General features: G+C 23.6%; 1 protein-coding gene across 8 annotated transcripts in view; it reads left to right on the top strand.

The window, feature by feature from the left end:
• The window catches only part of Calx (sodium/calcium exchanger 3), a 640,265-nt gene that overhangs the window by 548,548 nt on the left and 71,628 nt on the right, over nucleotides 1–20,089 (top strand). For 4 of the 8 annotated variants that reach the window (XM_075292192.1, XM_075292193.1, XM_075292195.1 and 1 more), the window contains one exon: nucleotides 8,643–8,693. The exons of the other annotated variants lie outside the window; for them this stretch is intronic. In XM_075292192.1, coding sequence (XP_075148307.1) covers nucleotides 8,643–8,693 — 51 coding nt within the window. The remainder of the gene's footprint in view (nucleotides 1–8,642; nucleotides 8,694–20,089) is intronic. 8 annotated transcript variants of the gene reach the window in all.

Raw genomic sequence — 20,089 nt, 5'->3', positions numbered from 1 at the left:
ACCAAGAACTGATGGATGCAGCTCTCCACGTGTGGAATATCAATCTGAATTCATGAATTTATGCAATTTAATTAATTTCAGATTCGTAATCCATACGTGGATAGCAGTCCCCATCAGTACTTGGTATATCCCCCCCATGCCGATTTAGGGCACAGTGGCTCAAATACTAAAATCTGACTGTTAGTTGTATATCCAAGTCTTCCTGAATCTGTGTGATTTTCGGTAAATCTGATTTTCCCATAAATATTTTCCGCTTAAGTTTCTTAATTCTTTTTAAAATAAAGAACTTAGAAGGGCGAAGCATTGTTGCTAGTATTGAAGGGTTTTCTCCAAATTGGGGATATTTTTTCGTTAATAAGAACGAAATTTTCGAGTTGGGGAATTTCCATATATGTGGGGTTTTTTCTATTTATTTATTTACCTACACGACTAATAGCAACCAGGACTTTACAAAATATAACATTGAGTTAATCAATCAAATATAATTTTACACTTCAAATGGATCAGAAAGGACCACCTGGGCCAGAAGGGACCCTGTAGGTCAGTAAGGACCACAGCGAGTTAGAGGGCCTCCAAAGTTATGTATTCGAGATGTGGGTCAGAAAGGACCCCGTTGGGTCAATAAGAGCCCGGCGTTATGCAATAAGTTTCAACATGGATAGACAGACGGGTCAGTAGGGACAGATAAAGTTTAAAAATTGCAAACTTCAGAGATAGTAAGGGCGCGGGGGCACTGAATCATAGAAACAGCAATCGGTTTGTGGTTTTTTTACGAAATCAGTTGAGTGTAATAAATCAGGGATAGAATAGTGGCTAACATGCAATTTTTTTATTTCCACATTACTAAAAAGCAGCACAGTGGTGTCCTGATTTGGTGTTTCGAAATCTTGAATTTATTACAGCTAGAAGGACAAAAATCGTTAGAGTTTTTTTTTTTTTTTTAATTTAAAGTATTACTGATCTTCTACAGCTGAGACTATTTCTTAATTTTATCAACAACAAAAATTGTCAAAAATTTTATGCAGGTTTTTTGTGAGGAATTTTAATTTAATTTGGGGATTTTTGAGGACGAAAGCTTCTTAATTTGGGAAATTCTAATTTACAATCACTTGTTTTTAAATTAATTAAAAATGTTGAATTTATTGCAACTGGTAGGACAGAAATGATTAATTTTCTTTGCAATTTTTAAATTATTACAGCCGAGCCTATTTCTTCCTTTTTTTCAACAAAAAAATTATTGAAAATGTAATGGTTTTTTTTGTGAGGAATTTCAATTTAATTTGGGGATTTTTGAGGACGAAAGCTTCCTAATTTGGGAAATTCTAAATTTACAATCACTTGTTTTTAAATTAAACATTTTGAACTTTTTGCAGCTGGTAGGACAAAAATTATTTTTTTTTGCAATTTTTAAATTATTACAGTTAAGCCTATTTCTTCATTTTTTCTTTTTCAACAAAAAAATTGTTATACCCTGCGCCACACTGTGGAACAGGGTATTATAAGTTAGTGCATATGTTTGTAACACCCAGAAGGAGACGAGATAGACACATGGTGTCTTTGGCAATAATGCTCAGGGTGGGTCCCTGAGTCGATATAACCATGTCCGTCTGTCCGTCAGTCCGTCCGTCCGTCTGTCTGTGAACACATTTTTGTGATCAAAGTCTAGGTCGCAATTTAAGTCCAATCGCCTTCAAATTTGGCACATGTTCCTAATTTGGGTCAGAATAGAACCCTATTGATTTTGGAAGAAATCGGTTCAGATTTAGATATAGCTCCCACATATATCTTTCGACCGATATGCACTTATATGGACCCAGCAGCCAGAGTTTTATACCGATTTGCTTGAAATTTTGTACAAACATAACACTTAGTCGTATAGTCAAGTGTGCAAAATTTGATTGAAATCGGTTCAGATTTAGATATAGCTTCCATATATATTTTTCGCCCGATATGGACTTATATCGCCCCAGAAGCCAGAGTTTTGGCCCAATTTGGTTAAATTTTGCACTAAGAGTACAATTGGTTGTATAGTCATGTGTGCCAAATTTGATTGAAATCGGTTGAGATTTAGATATAGCTCCCATATATATCTTTCGCCCGATATGGACTAATATGGTCCTAAAAGCCAGATTTTTGGCCCAATTTGGTTGAAATTTTGCATAGGGAGTAGATTTAGAATTATAGCTATGCGTGCCAAATTTGGTTGAAATCGATTCAGATTTAGATATAGCTCCCATATATATCTTCCGCCCGATATGCACTTATATAGACCCAGAAGCCAGAGTTTTATCCCTATTAGCTTGAAGTTTTGCACAAGGAGTACAATTGGTAGTATAGTCATGTGTGCCAAATTTGATTGGAATCGGTTCAGATTTAGATATAGCTTCCATACATATTTTTCGCCCGATATGGACTTATATGGACCCAGAAGCCAGAGTTTTGGCCCAATTTGGTTGAAACTTTGCACTAGGAGTACAATTAGTAATATAGTCATGTGTGCAAAATTTGATAGACATCGGTTGAGATTTAGATATAGCTCCCATATATATGTTTTTCTGATTTCGACAAAAATGGTCAAAATACCAACATTTTCCTTGTTAAATCGCTACTGTTTAGTCGAAAAGTTGTAAAAATGACTCTAATTTGCCTAAACTTCTAATACATATATATCGAGCGATAAATCATAAATAAACTTTTGCGAAGTTTCCTTAAAATTGCTTCAGATTTAAATGTTTCCCATATTTTTTTACTAAAATTGTGTTCCACCCTAGTGCATTAGCCGACATAAATTTTGAGTCTATAGAATTTGTAAAAGTCTATCAAATTCTGTCCAAATCGAGTGATATTTAAATGTATGTATTTGGGACATATATATAGCACCCACCACATTTGACGGATGTGATATGTTATCGAAAATTTAGATCTACAAAGTGGTGCAGGTATAATATAGTCAGCCCCGCCCGACTTTAGACTTTCCTTACTTGTTTTAATTTAATTTAGGGATTTTTGAGGATGAAATTCTAAATTTACAATCTCTTTTTATTAAATTAATTAAAAATGTTGAACTTATTGCAACGGTAGGATTGATTACTTTTTTTTTGCAATTTTTAAATTATTACATTTGAGCCTATTTCTTCATTTTTTTTTCAACAAAAAAAAAAATTGTCAAAAATGTGATGGGGTTTTTTGTGAGGATCAGAATCACTTTTTATTAAATTAATTAAAAATTTTGAACTTATTGCAACGGGTAGGACAAAAATGATTATAGTTTTGTATAGTTTTTAAATTATTATTTTTCAAAAAAAAAAATTGTGAGGAATTTTAATTTAATTTGGGATTTTTGGGGTGAAAACTTTCCTAAATTTCTGGGACTTTTAATTTAATCCCTTGTTTTTAAATGAATATTATAATTTTTTTATCTTTAATTATATGAAATCTCAATTGAATTTGTTAAAATCAACGATCGATATGACCCGCTTTTCTCATAATTTCTTTAACACAATTACTCTTCATATATAACCAATTTTACCTTCAAAGTTACGAATTAATACTTTTACGCGATCGATGTTAGTTGAGCTGAGAATTTTTTTTTTATGAAACAGTCAAATATATAGATTCTAAAGATTTTAGTTAAAAATGATTATAAATAATTAACAAAACAAAAAAGTGCAACAAAATGGAATTTGTGTTAACAATTTTTATTATTTTTTTTTTATTTTTCATTATTATTTTTTTAATGGACTTTGCATTTAAATTTGTTAAAGTTTTTTTTTAGTAAATCACTTAGTTTAGTTTTTTTTCTTTTTTAATATTTATGTATATATATTTTTGTTTTCAATTGTTTTTTTTTTTGTCTATAATAATTTATTTAGTTTAGTTTTGTTTCTAAAATCAAACACAATCCACTAAAGTCACACAAACCAAAAAAAAATAAATAAACAAGCAACCTAAAACACACAGAAAATTAATTATCATTTTAAATATACTTAGTGGTAGTTTATAGTTTTGAATGAATCCAGATTACAAAAAAAATGCAAAAAATAGCTTTTTGTTTATCAACCAAAACAGTATAGTCCTATAATTTGTAATTTAAAGTAATTTGTTAAATGTTTTATTTTCTCAAAAAAAAAATTTTTTTCTTTGGGTAATTCTGTATTTGTGTTTTTTTTATTTCGTATTGAAAACAGGAAATAGAAACATATCGATCGTTGTGATTGTGTGTACATTATCCACTACCCTCCCCCCATCCCCCACAGCCTTTCTCTAACATTTGTGTAATTTTAAGAAATGTTTCCTAACCCCCACAAACAAAAATTTTAAGTTTTTATATTTTCCCATAGAAATTAGCAGAATATTTGTTTATGTTACAAAAATAAATATAGAATTATTTTTCTTAAAATTGTCAATAACTTCTTTGCCTTCCTTAGTAGTTTGCTAAAGATGCTCAATAGTTGTTAAATTCAAAATTTAAAAGCTCAAATTAAATACTTGTCTAGTCAGTTACCTACCCTTGAATAATACCAGAAAGCTAGAGCACAAATATGCCTTGCCAAAAAAAAAAACATTTTTCCTCTTAAAACTCAGACCACAACCCAACACTCAATCAGTCAGTCAGTCAGTCGACCAGTCGATCACCACTCATTGATTTCTTCCTTAACATTGGGTTAATTTATCATTCATTAGACATCCAAGGGCTGCCAAACATCTCATTTTGAAAGTTGTCTTTTTTTTTTTTTTGACCACATCATTAGGCATTCCATTGTATTATCCTTACTTGCTAAATGCATATTGCAATTAAGGCCTAGTGTTCATCCTTATCATCCAGTGTAGTAATGCCAAAATACCAAGCAATAAATCTGTAGATAATGTCATTGATATGATGAGATGCATGTGTAAGGCTTTTGAAAAGAATGTATCCTGCGGATGCTGGCACGTTACCACCACCGCCCCCCAACACCCTTGACCACCTTAAATCACAAAAACAAGGATCATATTGCTAGCTTTAGCTCAATATAGCCTCAATTCTGTATTGTTATATATATATATATATGTATAGATATAGATATGTGAAATGAGTGTATCCTTGGAGATTTCAATGTTTTTCATGTCACCTAAGCCAAATCTTGCATCTCCTAACAAAAAACAAGCACCCATGCCTGCTACAATAGGATTTATTTTTAGAATTATCTCAGAGAGATTACAATTTTCATGTCATTACCGAAATTCCATGTTTATCATATATTTTTCATTTTAGATCAATTCATTTTTATAATTTTTGTATCAAATACCATTTTTCTAGGTACATACATTACAACTAAATTTAAAGTTAAAATTAAATTAAGAATTAAAATTTTCAAATTACAAATCAAAAATCACAAAATAAAGAACAAAAAAACTACAAATTAAAATAAAAATTTTAAGTTATAAATTAAAATTTTAAATTTACAATTTAAAATAAAATTTTTAAATTTACAATTTAAAATAAAAATTCAAAAGTGAAAATTTAGAATTATAAATTCTAAATTAAAATTAAAAGCTTAAATTTGACAATTAAAAATTAAAATTGAGTATTAAAAACTATACATTTAAAATTAAAATTTGAAATTTAAAATTAAAAATTAAATTTGAAAACTAAAAATTAAAACTAAAATTAAAAATGTTAAATTATAAACTAACAATTCGAAATAAAAAATTAAGAATTAAAATGTAAATAAAAATTTTAAATTGAATGTTATAATTTCAAATACACAAACTAAAATTTAAAACTAATTTTGAATTAAAATTAAGATTAAAATGGATAATGAAAATTAAAATTCACAAATAAAATTGAATATTTTAAAACTATAAATTAAAACTTTAAATTTAAAATTACAATTTAAAATTCAAATTAAAAATTAAGTTTGAAAATTACCATTAAAAATTAAGAATTAAAATGTACAGTTTGTCAAGAAAGTGTTTTGACAATGGGATAAAAATTATGTTTTGTTCCAAAATTAAATATAATGAAATTTTAAAAAAATATTTTATTATGTATTTTGCAAAGTATACATACCTACACAGAATTAAAAATTTAATAAAATATTTAATATTTCAATTATTTCTAGAATTTGAAATATTTGGCAATGTCAAAAGACTTTCTTGATATACTGTATATAAAATGTTCAAATTAAAAGTTGAAAAAGTCATATTAAAAAATACAAATTAAAAACTAATTATAATAAAAAGTTTAAATTGGTTATTAAAAAAATAAGTAAAAAAATTAAGAATTAAAATGTATATAAAATGTTCAAATTAAAAGTTGAAAAAGTCATATTAAAAAATACAAATTAAAAACTAATTATAATAAAAAGTTTAAATTGGTTATTAAAAAAATAATTTAAAAAAATAAGAATTCAAAATTTAAAATTAAACAAAAATAAAAATAAAAATAAAAAAATTAAAAACTGAAAAAAGTTATAAATTAAAAATTTTAAATTAAAACTTATAGATTAAAAATTAAAATTATAAATTGAATTCAAAATAAAAATTTAAAGTTATAATTTAAAATAAAACTTGTAAAGATTAAACGTTGAAAATGTAAAATTAAAAATTAAAGTTCAAAATTCGAAAAATTGAAAGAAAAAGTTAAAAAATAAAAATATAATTAAAAATTTAAATTAAAATTTTAAAAACACATAAGCTTAAAGTTGAGTGTTGAATATTTAAAAATTACGTAAAGTAAAAACTCAAAAGTAAAATTTATAGTAAACAATTAAAAATAAGAATTAAATGTTAAACACATAAATAAAAATAAAATTTATAAAAATTTTAATGAAAAAATATAAAATAAGAATTATTAATTGAGAATTAAAAATTGTTACACTAGAAATTAATAATAAAAACCAAATTAAAAATTAAAACTTAAAGATTAAAAACTGAAAGTACAAATTAAATTCACAATAAAAATTTAAAGTTATAGCATAAAAAAATTAATTTTAAATATAAAATTTTAAATTTAAAATTAAAAGTTAAAAACGGAAAATTAAAAATTAAAGTTCAAAATTAAAATTAAAAAAATAAAAATAAAAATTATAAAAATATTAATTAAAAATTTGAATTAAAATTTAAAGTTAAGTATTGAATATTTAAAAAGTATGTAAATTAAAACTAAAAAGTTAAATTTAAAGTAAAAAGTTAAAAAATAAGAATTAAATATTAAAAATATAAATAAAAATAATTTATAAAAATTCAAATAAAAAAAATTATAAATTAAAAAAGGAAGAAGAAATTAAGATTAATAAATTGAAAATTGAGAATTAAAAATTTTTATACTACAAATTAATAATTAAAAACAATAAATAACAAAATTAACCACAAACAAACAAACAAAGAAAACAAAGAATTAATAATAACAAATTTAAATAAGAATTTGAAAATCTAAACTAAAATTTGAAATAGTATAAATTTAAAACTAAAAATTAAATATAAAATTTGAAAAATAAAAATTAAAAAACAAGAAGAAAAAATTACAAATTAAAATCAACATTTAAAGCAAGATGGTTCGATGGACGGCCGTTTCGTAATTACCACATTTCTCATCAGCATCCTCAACTTTTAGGGAAAAGTCATATGTTTGTACAATAATTTATTATGGCAAAGTCGACTATAAAAATCATTTTTTTCCGGGAGGTTCACGTGTAATTCACTTTTGGATTTAGTGAATTATCCGAATTTACTCTGATAATTGGTTGATAGTTTCACTGCAAGTAGAGGATGCGGATGCTGAAGAATGTGATAATTCCGTCCATCCAACCAAATAAATTTGACAAATATACTTTTCCTCTCTTGGTTAAGCTTAAATTTAAATTTTTAATAAAAATTTCAAATTAAAAATTGAAAGTTATAAATTAAAATTTTAATTAAAATTTAAAAATATAAATTAAATTTTAAAAGTTGAAAGTTAAAAACTAAAAACTAAAAACTAAAATTTAAATAAAATTTTAAAAATTAAAATTTAAATTAAATTTTAAAAATTAAAAATTAAAATTTTAAATTTTAGATAAAAATCTCATCTTTTAAATTTTAGATAAAATTTTCAAATTGTACGTTATAAATTAAAAATTTACAAATTAAAATTTAAAATTGAATATTAAAAAATTATAAATTAAAAATCAAAGTTCAACATTTTAAATTAAAAACTAAAAATTAATATAAAATATTAAAAATTAAAAATAACATTAAAAAATAAAAAAAATTAAATTTCAAATTAAAAACTAAAATTGGATAGTTATAAATTTTAAACTATAAATTAAATTAGAATAAAACCTAAATTAGAAATAAAACTCAATAAAATTTTGATTTATTCTTTAAGAACTTACTAAATTTCATAAATTAACTCCACTCAATCATTTAATCGTTGTCTTTGAAAAAATTTTCACACATTCACCATCACCAGCATTCTAGATTAATAAAAAATCATATAAGCTAAAAAAAAAACATTTATGCAAAAGCAGGATCAACTTCTTTATGGCATATTATTTTATTTTCTCATCATATCTCATAAATGTTATTAAGTTTTAGTTCTTATTTGTAATTAAAATCCTTTATCAACCAACAAAAATTTCCCTGTTTTTTTTTTTTTTTTCATCTACCCCCCTCTGCAGATAATAAATCTAATAAAAAGGATGCATTTGTATTTTTGAACAAATTCTTCGGTATGTAAAAAAATTTAAAACGTCAACGGCAACAACAAGAAATACGCAAACACTTTTCAAATATTTCTGCATATGGCTGTGTGTGTGTGTTTTTTTTACTATGTTTTTCTTTGTATGTCTCAGTGTGTCTATATGTGTATCTCTATGCTTCTCTCTCTATCACTGTGCGTATAAATTATCTTCTTATGGGGTGTGCATTAAGGCGCATTTTCGCTCAAAGGTGTTAGTGCCATACTCAGTACTGTATATATGGAAATCATCAATAGATGACAACGTTTGTGTGTGACTATTTCAATATAAGGCTAACCAAAGATATCTTCTATTTTATTTTAAATTTTTTGTACTTCTAAGACTTTTTTATGGATTTTTTTTTTTAATAATATTCTTTCTTCTCGCCATTTTTCTCTTTATCTGATATTTCATTCAATCATTTTTCTTGGGTATACTAAGTATTGCTAATATTAAATAAATAAAATGCTACTTCACTATATAGAAAAAATCTCGTACATTCCTGCAACCCCATTTTCTTTCAATACTGTGCGGAATTTCGGAATTGTAGTATTTCATATTTTGTGAATTGTGCTCTTGGAAATTGTTCTTGATCAAATAAAATCAATTTCTATTGATTTATCTAGTTCCAAGGAAAAGTTCTCTAATTTCTATAAAAATTAAGTTTTTTTATTTACATATAATAAAATATTTCTACTTCGAATCTTGATATGACACATGCCCGTCCGTCCGTCCGTAAAACTCTCAAATGCATGGAGCAATTAATAGTCGCTAACAGTACATTTTTTCGCTAACTGTAACTTTTTCCGATTATTCAATAAAAGGAAATATTTTTTTTGCCTAAGATGTCGAAGAAATCTTAAAAAGTTGTATACCGTGTCTCTTTCACAAAATTTCCTTTGGGAAATTTCCAATTTTAAGAAATATTTTGATTTCTCTTATAAATCTTCTTTGATTTAGGCAATGTGTTCATATGCATATGTATGTATTTGTGAGTGTATGTTTTTCAAAAAAAAATTTATACAAAAATTTTATTCGTTTTTTTATTAAAATATTGGTGTTGTTAATATTGGTGTTTTTTTTCGGTGACATTGGCAAGCAAAAAAATTATTATTTTATATAAATGTTCTTACATGAAATTCAATTTCTTTCCACACACTTCACACACTTCATTTAATCATCACAATATCATAGCATAAAAATAATAAATGTTTTGTTACTAGTAACATATAAAAAAAAATTAAATATTTATATTTCCAATTGCATTTTATATACCATAAAATTTGTATAAGCTTATCTTTGAAATAACAATAATAGAATTACAGAACATAACTTAAAAATAAATTGAAATAATTCTTTATTTAAATGTATTGAAAAATCTTAAAAAAAATAACGTTTAAATATTAAATTAAGGTTGATTTGGAGTTTTACAGCATCAAAGTTTTCTATTTATTTTTGTATTTGTTTTTTTTTTCATTTAAATAAAAACATCTAAAGAATTCAAACAAAAACAAACGTCATCTCCCACCGCCAGATCGGTAATGAATACTATGAAAATGCCCACCCATCAGCCCGGGCTGAAACGTGTGAAGATGTAAAGACTTTTATCGGGCAATTACTTTCCAATGACTTAATAAATTAAGCTCCTAACCACCACCAAAAAATTTAAAATTCCATCCAAGTCCTAAAAAAATTCAAATTTTTTTATAAAAATTTTTTTTTGCTATATTTCCTATGGACACTAATACGGAAACACCCCACAAAAAAATTGAAAACTTCTTCAAAATCGTAAAAAAAAAATCTAATTTTTATATAAAAAACCTTTCTTGGCCATATCTCCTAAACTAAGCGCCCTAGAGCTAAAAAGATGTTAATTCATAACCAACTCCAAAATTTTGAAAATTCCATCGAAAACCTCAAAATAATTAAAATTTTATATGAAAAACTTCTTTGGCCATATCTCCTAAACTAAGCGTCCTACAGCCAGAAGAACACCCCCAAAAATCGAAAGTTCCATCAAAATCCTGAAAAATTTAAATTTTTATATTTTTGGCCATATCAACTAAACTAAGCCAATTAATTAATCTACTAAACTATTATCCAAAACTACTAAACTATCTCCAAAACTAAGCGTCTTAGAGCCAAAAGAACGTTAATTCGTGACCACCCCAAAAAAAATTTAAAATTCCATCCAAATACTAAAAAAATCAAATTTTTATATGAAAAATTTATTTTGTCCATATCTCCTAAACTAAGCCAAACGGTCGTTAATTCGTGACCACTCCACGGTTGACACTTGATCCAAAAATAATCTACCAAAATTTGGAGAAAGTTTTACCAAAAATATACTAAACAAAAAAAAAATCGCTTCATAGAAAATTTTGCCAAATATAGAAAATTTTGTCAAAATTTCATTATTATAGAAAATTTTGTCAAAATTTCATTATTATAGAAAATTTTATATCTATAGAAAATTTTGTGAAAATTTATTTCTATAGAAAATTTTATTTTTATAGAAAATTTTGTCAAAATTTTATGTTCATAGAAAATTTTGTCAAAATTTTATGTTTATAGAAAATTTTGTCAAAATTTTATGTTTATAGAAAATTTTGTCAAAATTTTATTCCCAAAAAAAATTTTTTCACAATTTTATTCCTACAGAACATTTTGTCAAAATTTTATTACTATAGAAAATTTTGTCAAAATTTTACTTCTATAGAAAACTTTGTCAAAATTTTATTTCTATAGAAAATTTTGTGATAATTTTACTTCTATAGAAAATTTTCTCAAAATTTTATTTCTATAGAAAATTTTGCCAAATATTTTTTCTATATAAAATTTTGTTAAAATTTTATTTCTGTAGAAAATTTTGTCAAAATTTTATTTCTGTAGAAAATTTTGTCAAAATTTTATTTCTATAGAAAATTTTGTGAAAATTTTATTTCTATAGAAAAATTTGTCAAAATTTTACTTCTATAGAAAATTTTGTCAAAATGTTATTTCTATAGAAAATTTTGTCAAAACTATATTTCTATACAAAATTTTGTCAAAACTTTATAGCTATAAAAAATTTTGTCAAACTCTTTATTTCTAAAAAAAATTTTGTCGAAATTTTATTTCTATAGCAAATTTTGTCAAAATTTTATTTCTATATAAAATGTTGTCGAAATTTTATTTCTATAGAAAATTTTGTCAAAATTTTATTTCTATAGAAAATTTTGTCAAAACTTTATTTCTGTACAAAATTTTGTCAAAATTTTATTTCTATAGAAAACTGTGTCAACATTTTATTTCTATAAAAAATTTTGTCAAAATTTTATTTCTATAGAAAATTTTGTTAAATATTTTTTCTATATAAAAGTTTGTCAAGATTTTATTTCCAAAGATAATTTTGTCAAAATTTTATTTTTATAGATAATTTTGTCAAAATTTTATTTTTATCGAAAATTTTGTCAACATTGTATTTCTGTAGAAAATTTTGTCAACATTTCATTTCTATAGAAAATTTTGTCAATTTTTTTCTATATAAAATTTTCTCAAAATTTTTTTTCGATCGAAAATTTTGTCAAAATTTTATTTCTATAGAAAATTTTATTTCCATTGAAAAGTTTGTCCAAATTTTATTTTTATAGAAAACTTTGTCAAAATTTTATTTTTATAGAAAATTTTGTCAAAATGTTATTTCTATAGAAAATTTTGTCAAAACTTTATTTCTATACAAAATTTTGTCAAAACTTTATTGCTATAAAAATTTTTGTCAAACTCTTTATTTCTAAAGAAAATGTTGTCGAAATTTTATTTCTATAGAAAATTTTGTCAAAATTTTATTTCTATAGAAAATTTTGTCAAATATTTTTTCTATATAAAATTTTGTCAAGATTTTATTTCCAAAGATAATTTTGTCAAAATTTTATTTTTATAGACAATTTTGTCAAAATTTTATTTTTGTAGATAATTTTGTCAAGATTTTATTTCTATAGAAAATTTTGTCAAATTTTTATGTCTATAGAAAAGTTTGTCAAATATTTTTTCTATATAAAATTTTATCAAGATATTATTTCCATAGACAGTTTTGTCAAAATTGTTTCCATATAAAATTTTGTCAAAATTTTATTTCTATATAAAATTTTGTTCAAATTTTATTTACATAGAAAATTTTGTCAAGATTTAATCTCCAAAGATAATTTTGCCAAAATTTTATTTCGATAGAAAATTTTGTCAAAATTTTATTTCTATCGAAAATTTTGTCAAAAATTGTCACAATTTTATTCCTATAGAAAATTTTGTCAAAATTTTATTTCCAAACAAAATTTTGTGAAAATTTTATTTCCATAGAAAATTTTGTCAAGATTTTATTCCCAATGAAAATTTTGTCAAAATTTTATTTAGATATAAAATGTTGTCAAAATTTTACTTCTATAGAAAATTTTGTCAAAACTTTATTTCTATAGAACATTTTGTCAAAACTTTATTTCTATAGAAAATTTTGTCAAAATTTTATTTCTATAGAAAATTTTGTCAAAATTTTATTTTCAAGGAAAATGCCGTCAAAATTTTTTTCAATATAAAATTTTGTCAAAATTTTATAGTTATAGAAAATGTTGTCAAAATTTTATTTCTATAAAAAATTTTGTCAAAATTTTATTTCTATAGAAAATGTCATCAAAATTTTATTTCTGTAGAAAATTTTGTCAAATATTTTTTCAATATAAAATTTTGGCAAGATTTTATTTCCAAAGAGAAGCTTTTTAAACCGGAGATGGATATAATTCGGTTAATATCATCGGGTTTAAAAAGAATTTCGATGTAAAAAGCGACACGGGCGATTTTTTTAAACTCGATATGAATATAAATAGGTTATTATTTTCGGTATATATCTTTTTTTTTCCAAAATCGAAATAGGACTAGTTTTTTCTTATAAACAATCATGGCCTATAAGATAAAAATTTTGATTGTGATTCTTTAATTTTTATTTTAAGGCAAAATGAATTTATTAAATTTTCATTTTTTAAACTAAAATTATTTAAAGACTATAAAACGGAATTTTTTAATTTTGTTTCCACAATCGAATTTTGTTAATTTTCCTACAAGAATTTTCTAGTGTCTGTATGCTTATAAGAAAAAAGTTTCTTATAAAAAAATAAGTGCAAATAATAAATAAGTACAAAATAACCATATATGTAAAAAAATCGCGTTTTTCTGACTTTCTATCAGAGCTGTCGTATGAGATAACGAGAAACGATATTAAATTTAAATAAGTATTTATAAAATTAAGGGAAATGATGGTTGTTCGTTTGGATTTTTTGGAAGTTTTATGGATTAATTTTTTTTATATTAAAAATTAAAAAAAAAATTATTTTATTAACTTATGTATGATCTAATTTTCCAGTCAATGTTAACATTTAATTCTAAAAAAACAATATATTTAATCGTTTTAAAAATTATTTTAACTAATTATTATATGTGTGTTAATATCGATGTCCATTCATTGTTAATCATTGTCAAAACAAAAATTTTCCAGCACAATTTATAGGCTTCATATATGCATATATGAAATCATATTTAAAAAAAAAAAAATATTTATATAAATTTAATCACATATCTCAATATAACCATAGAACATTCCCTACTCCAAGAACCAAAAAAAAAACGCAAACAAGAAACAACAAACAAAAACCTATAATGAATCAACCAGCAATTAATTCATAATTATGTGTGTCGTTTTTTTCCGTTTATTTCTGCATTTTTTTCACAGGCAAACGTAGTGAGTTTCATCACCAATTTCAGAAAAAAACACCCCAAAAAAAAGCTCCTCCCTACAAAACTGCAACGCACTCAACGCTTGAAGTGTTGCAAAAGCAAAGTTTTTTTATTTTATTTTACTTGTGATATAAATTTTCAATTTTTAATGTTTTGTAATAAGTTTTATTCATATAGAGTTTTTTTTTATTTATTTAATGTGATTTCTTATGTTTTCATTCATGAGTTGGAATTTTCGTTAAAAAAATCATTTTCGTTCAAAATCACAGCACTTTTTCCCTTTCCCTATAGATTTAGATTTTGTTCACAATTTTCGTATCTTAATCACTCCCTTTTTTTCGAATAAACCTTATTTGTATGTTGTGGTTTTCGTTTCTTTATTACTTTATGTTTTTTTTATTTGTTACAAATAAAATTCCTTGCGCTTTTTTGCCATATAGATTCCCTATCTTTTTGAAAATTTTTGACCTTTGCCTAGTTCTTGTCTTTAAAAGGATTTAGTTTTCAATAAATCCTTAAAATTTAATACCTTGCATCTCCTTTTTGCTATTTCTTCCTTTAATTGTTTAAAATTCGAATTTAAGAAAATTAAATAGAAAATTATGAGGAAAATTTAATTTTTTAACTGAAATTTATCTTAAAAAAAACAAAATACTGAATTAAACTAAAAAAACACACAAAATCAATATTTTCGTTGGGAGCATGAATACAATTTTTCTTAGATAAAAAAATAATAAAAATGCAGAATCCTGTAAATCCCATGGCCCACAACGCTTTAATGGTCGTCTGCTGTGACATCAGAAGCATTTACACGCCAACATATCTACAGCTACAGTGAATTTGCTATCTACTCTCATCGACACCAAAATAAATGCTTATGAGCTAAACAGCTGCTAAATGGAAAAACAACATTCTTATCATATCAATTACAAAACAAAAATTAAAAAAAAAATACAGTGCTAGAAATTAAAAAAGAAAATCATAAATTGAACAATTAAAAATTACAAGAGAAATTTATTACCAAGATTTCGCCAATTAAATATATTCTTTTTTGTTTTTTGCTAATTCTCAATATTTTCTTAAATGGGCTACATCCTTAGTTTTATATTTTTATTTTTTTTTTTTTTTTTTTGAATCATATTATTTAATTCAGAAGTGAATATATTTTTTCATCCATTATCACACAAACAAATTTACTCCAACTTAACGAAATGAAAAACAAAAGACGTACGAATATTTTCTCTACAATCTACAAATGTGACCAAGATTCATTGTTCAAAAGAAAAAATGTCAGCAATAATATCAAATTTTAGAATCACTTTAAATTTGGGTAGCGGCCTACAAATTCATCACACGCTGCACAAAAGTGGCTCTGTGTTATTTTGGTCCATTCTGACCCAGGCGCAAAAATTTACTTTCCAATATTTCCCAATTGTGTAAACGTCGATTTGTTTATTTAAAGACAATGGTCGACATTTTCAAAAGCCGATTTCCCGCAAATTTTGAAAAGTCGATTTTTCGAATTTGCATAATTTAACTTTTCGACTGTTTCTTAATTTGACACAGAGATTTTTTTTGACTTGACTTTTTAAAAAGTTGTATTTTTACTTTCGACTTCTTGGTGAATTTTGAGCATAAAGGGTGCTAACTTCACGGTTACCATACGATCCATAAATAATCTACCATAATTTGGAGAAAATTTTAGCAAACAAAGAAATATTATCTAGCAAAATTCTATTCTATAGAAAATTTTGTCAAAATTTTATTCTATAAAAAATTTTGTGAAATTTTTATTTCTATACAAAATTTTGTCAAAATTTTATTTCTATAGAAGTTTTGTCAAAATTTTATTTCTATAGAAAAGTTTGTCAAAATGTTACTTCTATAGAAAATTTTGTCAAAAATTGTATTTCTATACAAAAATTTTGTCAAAATTTTACTTCTATAGAAAATTTTGTCAATGTTTCGTTTCTATAGAAAGTTTTGTCAAAATTTGATTTCTGTAGAACACTTTGTCAACAGAAAAAATATATATATAGAAAAGTTTGTCAAAATTTTATTTCTATAGAACATTTTGCCAAAATTTTATTTGTACAGAAAATTTTGTCAAAATTTTATTTCTATGGAAAATTTTCTCAAAATTTTATTTCTATGGAAAATTTTATTTCTATAAAAATTTTTATCAAAATTTTATTTCTATACAAAATTTTGTCAAAATTTTATTTCTAAAGAAAATTTTGTCAAAATTTTATTTTTATAGAAAATTTTGTTAACATTTTATTTCTATAGAAAATGTCAAAATTTAATTTCTATAGAAAATGTCAAATTTTTATTTCTATAGAAAATTTTGTCAAATTTTTATTTCTATAGAAAATTTAGTCAACATTTTATTTCTATAGAAAACTTTGTCAAAATGTTATTTCTATCGAAAATTTTGTCAAAATTTTATTTCTATAAAAAATTTCGTCAAAATTTTATTTCTATACAAAGTTCTATGTCAAAATTTTATTTCTATAGAAAACCTTGTCTCAATTTTATTTCTATTCAAGATTTTATTTCTATACAAAATTTTGTCAAAATTTTATTTCTGTAGAAAATTTTTTTAAAATCTTATTTCTATAGAAAATATTGTCACAATTTTATTTCTACAGAAAATCTTGTAAAAATTTTAATTCTGTAGAAAATTTTGTCAATTTTTTTTTCTATAGAAAAATTTGTCTACATTTTATTTCTATAGAAATTGTTGCTAAAATTTTATTTCTATAGAAAATGTTGTCTAAATTTTATTTCTATAGAAAATTTTGTCAACATTTTATTTCTATAGAAAATTTTGTCAACATTTTATTTCTATAGAAAATTTTGTCAAAATTTTATTTCTATAGAAAATATTGTCAAAATTTTATTTCTGTAGAAAACTTTGTCAAAATTTTATATCTGTAGAAAATTTTGTCAAATTTGTTTTCTATAGAAAATTTTGTCTACATTTTATTTCTATAGAAAGTGTTGTTAAAATTTTATTTCTATAGAAAATTTTGTCAAAATTTTATTTCTGTAGAAAATTTTGTCAAAATTTTATTTCTATAGAAAATTTTATAAAAATGTTATTTCCATAGAAATTTTGTCACAATTTTACTTCTATAGAAATTTTGTCAAAATTTTATTTCTATAGAAAATTTTGTCAAAATTTTATTTCTGTAGAAAATTTTGTCAAAATTTTATTTCTATAGAAAATTTTGTCAAAATTTTATTATTTCTATAGAAAATTTTGTCAACATTTTATTTCTATACAAAATTTTGTCAAAATTTTGTTTCTATAGAAAATTTTTTCAAAATTTTACTTCTATAAAAAATGTTGTCAAAATTTTATTTCTGTAGAAAATTTTGTCACAATTTTATTTCTATAGAAAATTTTGTCAAAATTTTATTTCTATTAAAAATTTTTTCAAAAATTTTTTTCTATAATAAATGTTGTCAAAATTTTATTTCTATAGAAAAATTTTTCAAAATTTTGTAAAAATTTTATTTCTATGGAAAATTTTATTTCTATAAAAATTTTTATCAAAATTTTATTTCTATACAAAATTGTATTTCTAAATTTTTTCAAAAATTTTTTTCTATAATAAATGTTGTCAAAATTTTATTTCTATAGAAAAATTTTTCAAAATTTTATGTCTATAGAAAATTTTGTAAAAATTTTATTTCTATGGAAAATTTTATTTCTATAAAAATTTTTATCAAAATTTTATTTCTATACAAAATTTTATTTCTAAAGAAAATTTTGTCAAAATTTAACTTCTATAGAAAATTTTGTCAACATTTTATTTCTATAGAAAATTTTATCAAAATTTTATTTCTAAAGAAATTTTGTCAAAATTTTATTTCTATGGAAAAATTTGTCAAAAATTTATTTCTATAGAAAAATTTGTCAAAAATTTATTTCCATAGAAAAATTTATCAACATTTTATTTCTACAGAAAATTTTGTCAAAATTTTATTTCTATAAGAAATGTTGTCAAAATTTTATTTCTATAGAAAACTTTGTCAACATTTTATATCTATAGAAAATTTTGTCAAAATTTCATTTCTATACAAAATTTTGTCAAAATTTTATTTCTATAGAAAATTTTGTCAAAATTTTATTTCTATAGAAAATTTTATCAACAGTTTATTTCTATAGAAAATTTTTTTAAAATTTTATTTCTATAAGAAATGTTGTCAAAATTTTATTTCTATAGAAAACTTTGTCAACATTTTATATCTATAGAAAATTTTGTCAAAATTTCATTTCTATACAAAATTTTGTCAAAATTTTATTTCTGTAGAAAATTTTGTTAAAATTTTATTTCTATAGAAAATTTTGTCAACATTTTATTTCTATAGAAAAGTTAGTCAATATTTTATTTCTTATAGAAAATTTTTTCAAAATTTATTTCTATAGAAAAATTTGTCAAAAATTCATTTATATAGAAAAATTTGTCAAAACTTTATTTCTATAGAAAATTTTGTCAATATTTTATTTCTATAGAAGGTTAGGTTAGGTGGCAGCCCGTTGTACCAGGCTCACTTAGACTATTCAGTCCATTGTGATACCACATTGGTGAACTTCTCTCTTATCAGTGAGTGCTGCCCGATTCCATGTTAAGGTCAATGACAAGGGACCTCCTTTTTATAGCCGAGTCCGAACGGTTTTCCACATTGCAGTGAAACCACTTAGAGAAGCTTTGAAACCCTCAGAAATGTCACCAGCATTACTGAGGTGGGTAATCCACCGCTGAAAAACTTTTTGGTGTGCGGTCGAAGCACGAATCGAACCCACGACCTTATGTATGCAAGGCGGGCATGCTAACCATTGCACCACGGTAGCTCCCTAGAAAATCTTGTCAAAATTTTATTTCTATAGAAATTTTTACCAAAATTTTATTTCTATAGAAAATTTTTTCCATAGAAAATTTTTTTAAAATTTTATTTCTATAGATGGATGATTATCGTTGACCTTTTTATTTATCTTTAATAATTATTTTTCATAGTTTCGGGTATAGGTCGATTAAAAAACATAGATATTATTTATTTTTATTTCCAATATTTTGGTTGACTTCGTCAAAACCGTTTTCAAGGCTGAAGTGAAACAAAAAACAGAAAATTTTTTAAATTTAATTACAAAAATCACTAACAAACAAAACCAAACAATAAATTATTAAACTATTATAATTTACATTTGTTCTGGTATGCACTGCTGCACACTCTGTTTTACACTGAATTTAACTTTCTATTGTGCTTTTGTATTGTATGTCTATATATTCGAGCGCAGTTCTCAATGTCTTTCTTGTAATTCGTTCTCTCGTCAGGTGGAGTGTTGATAATGTATAGCATCTCAAGAGTAAATATGCGTCTGTAATTGTTTTCGTGTTCTAGAATTTCTACCTCTTCTAAGTTTGGCTTGTGACCAGTCTGCGCACAGTGGGCCGCGAGTGCTGTTTTCTGCTCCATGGGTTTGTCAGTGGCTTTAATGTCAGATTTGTGAGAAGATAGTCGGAGCGACTGTGTAAGTCTGATATATACGACAAAGATAAATATCAGCTCGCGTTAAAGACTACCAAAACAGTAAAGGGACTATTTAGCAAAACTAA

The sequence above is a fragment of the Haematobia irritans genome, chromosome 1, assembly GCF_050003625.1.
Source record: "Haematobia irritans isolate KBUSLIRL chromosome 1, ASM5000362v1, whole genome shotgun sequence".
Classification (NCBI taxonomy): domain Eukaryota; kingdom Metazoa; phylum Arthropoda; class Insecta; order Diptera; family Muscidae; genus Haematobia; species Haematobia irritans.
This window is presented reverse-complemented; position numbering and strand designations above follow the sequence as displayed.